This window comes from Danio rerio, chromosome 9, assembly GCF_052040795.2.
Source record: "Danio rerio strain M-AB ecotype USA chromosome 9, GRCz13ab, whole genome shotgun sequence".
NCBI lineage: Eukaryota > Metazoa > Chordata > Actinopteri > Cypriniformes > Danionidae > Danio > Danio rerio.
In genome coordinates this window covers 58,639,214-58,642,500 of record NC_141029.1, presented here as the reverse complement: position 1 = coordinate 58,642,500, position 3,287 = coordinate 58,639,214, and the positions used below count along the sequence as shown (strand labels likewise).

The 3,287-nt window shown below is 40.5% G+C and overlaps 1 protein-coding gene across 3 annotated transcripts in view; it reads left to right on the top strand.

The window, feature by feature from the left end:
• Positions 1-3,287, top strand: part of pdcl3 (phosducin-like 3) — an 8,544-nt gene extending 5,257 nt beyond the window's left edge. The window contains exons 5-7 of one of the 3 annotated variants that reach the window (XR_015498799.1): positions 63-271; positions 1,372-2,053; positions 3,130-3,281. Coding sequence is in view for 2 of the 3 variants with exons in the window: in NM_205721.2 (NP_991284.2) it covers positions 63-271; positions 1,372-1,520 (358 nt within the window). In the remaining variant the exon portion in view is untranslated. 3 annotated transcript variants of the gene reach the window in all.

The window sequence follows — 3,287 nt, the reverse complement described above, 5'->3', positions numbered from 1 at the left end:
GATAGTGGAAATGCGGCTAGTGAAGCGTTCGTCAGATGACTGTTGTGTGTGTTGTGGCTCAGGATCCCGCTGTGTTCGCTCATTAATCAGCATCTGGCTCAACTGGCCCGCAAGTTTCCTCAGAGTAAGTTCCTGAAGTCCATCTCCAGCACCTGCATCCCCAACTACCCCGACCGCAACCTGCCCACGCTGTTCGTGTACCGCGACGGAGAGATGAAGGCGCAGTTCATCGGCCCGCTGGTGTTCGGAGGGATGAACCTCACCTGTGACGGTCAGTGTATAAACAGATCAGCAATAAGACACCTCACTTACTGTCTGTCTTGTTTATAGACCAAATGTCTATACATTCTTAAATCAAGAAGCCTTTTCTAGACGAGCAAAAAATAATGTGCTGTTTTCAGAAATAATGAGTCAAAATGAAGAGAGTTTCTCCTTAAAACAAGCAGAATAATCTGACAATGGGGGAAGCCCAAAAGTGTAAATGAGATCTGGGAGATTATTTCACTTGTTTAAATAGAAAAAAAGCTGCTTTCCTGTAGTACAGACACATTGTGCTCAAAGTAGAATATTTAAAGTTTTTTTTCCTGATATATATATATATATATATATATATATATATATATATATATATATATATATATATATATATATATATATATATATATATATATATATATATATTATCTACACTAACTGGCCACTTTATTAGGTAAACTTTAGTAGTACCGGGTCGGACCCCTTTTGCCTTCAGATCTGTCTTAATCCTTGGTGTTGTAGATTCAACAAGCTACTGGAAATATTCCTCAGAGATTTTGCTCCATATTGTCATGACAGCATCACACAGTTGCTGCAGATTTGTCGGCTGCACATCCATGATGCCAATCTCCCGTTCCACCACATCCCAAAGCTGCTCTATTGGATTGAGCTCTGGTGACTGTGGAGGCCATTTGAGTACAGTGAACTCATCGTCATGTTCAAGAAACCAGTCTGAGATGATTGAGCTTTATGACATGCTGCGTTATCCTGCTGGAAGTAGCCATCAGAAGATGGAGACACTGTGCTCATAAAGGGATGGACATGGTCAGCAGCAATACTCAGGTAGGCTGTGGCGTTGATGCTCAATTGGTACTAATGGACCCAAAGAAAATCTCCCCCACACCATTACACCACCACCACCAGCCTGAACCGCTGATACAAGGCAGGATGATCCATGCTTTCATGTTGTCTGAGCCGAGCATCCGAATGTGTCAGCAGAAATGGAGAGGAAGTGTCAATATTCTGGGGTTATACGGTTAATATCTGTGGTGATTGATCATGTTAGTGTGTTATTTCCCTTCTTGAGTATCTGTGTGTGTGTGTGTGTTTGAGCAGAGCTGGAGTGGCGTCTGTCAGAGTCTGGAGCTGTGAAGACAGATCTGGAGGAAAACCCCAGAAAACAGATCCAGGATCAGCTAATGACATCCATCCGCTGCTCAACACACACACACCGAGACGGAGAGGAAGACTCTGATGAAGACTGATGCTGGACACACACACACACACACACACACACGGAGAGGAAGACTCTGATGAAGACTGATGCTGGACACACTCCAAGACAGAGAGGAAGACTAATGTTGGAGGAACACACACACACAAGTCCCCATGAGTCTGTGTGCATTCGGGTTTAAGTCCCCACAAGGATATAAAAACTAGTACACGCACATACACTCTCTTTTGCACACAAAAACACTGTCACACACACACACACACACACACACACAATAACACAATATCACAAGCAGGTCTGTTTTTCTGAGTTGTGGGGACATTCCGTAGGTTGTCATTGTTTTTCTACTGTACACACTGAATGTCCTCTCACCTGTGCCCAGGTTACAACTTCACCGCTACAGGAAGCTGTGCAGTTCTGCCTTCTGAAACCTTATTGTGTGATTTAGAAGTACTTTGAGAACGTCCTCACAATTCACCTTCTCCAGCAGTGCCCATGACATTATACACGTCCCTTGTGTTTATAACACACACACACACGTCTGTGCCATCCAGAAGAGCAGGGGTCCGTTCTTCGTACCTCGCTTAAATGATCTAAGATGATTTGGCAGATCCTGGATCTTTTAATCTTGATAACTGATCTCTCGCTTATTTGGTTCTTCAAACAAGTTCGCGAATCAGATTAGAATGTCTGGATGAACTGATCTGAGATCGCTGCGTGTGTTGTTAAGGACAGATCTATCGATCCTCGAAATCATGATCAGCAATGCAACGATTGGCTGACGGCACAGCAGCGTAATGACATCATCTGATTAATATTCAATTATCCATGTGAGCAAAATTACATCAAATTAGCAGTAAACGGCTTGTAAAATATGACACGCAGTAACTTCACATTTGTTTTGAGCTGCAGGCTTTACACTTTCATTTGTCAAGACAAGAGTATTCATCATGTATTTCAATGCAAATCAATGTATTTAGTTCTACATTTAGAAAAGATTTTCTTTATTATAGTAGCCGTTTTTTAATCGGTGTAAAGAATAACTGGATGTTTACAAAAGCATTTTGATATTGGTAAAGGCGTCTGCAACTTTTGTGAAGCATCAAATCACTGGCATATTAACTGTCAAAACATGTTCATGACTGTAAATGTATTATTGCTTTTTAAAAAAAGTGACATATTGTGCATTTCTATCATACACAATTTGTACTAAAGCGATCTAAAAAGTTCATATCAATAAGTTTTCTCTTTGCACCACCAGGTGGCAGTCTACTTTCATTTCGAGGGTGCAGATTACATACGTTTTATTAATATGTAAAACTTTATTTATTTTATTAATGACTATAACTTTATATATATAGTTAAAAACTACTATTTTCCCAATTGTATATAACTTTTACTGTAAGAAAATATCAAAACTCGGTACATACTTTCTGTATTATCTTTGCTTGAACTGAGCCGATCTAATCCTGTTTATATGAATTGAACCTGCTCCCGATCAGGTTTGACCTAGCAGATCTGTTGCCATGACAACAACTCTCGGATCAGCTTTGAAGAACGAAACGATCCTGGATCGTGTCAAATCGTCAATATCCAAATCCAGCTAACTGAGTAATCCACGTACGAAGAACGGACCCCAGGAGTGGGTCTGAAACACACTTGTAAACCAGCCCTCAGTAAACAGACTGGTGGCCATGTTTGTGTTTGCTTTATTTTATATGAGATTTGTAATAATGCAGCCTTTTTCAGTTCAGCGCTCGTCTCCATTTAATATATAAAAGTGGTTTATTTGCAGAGA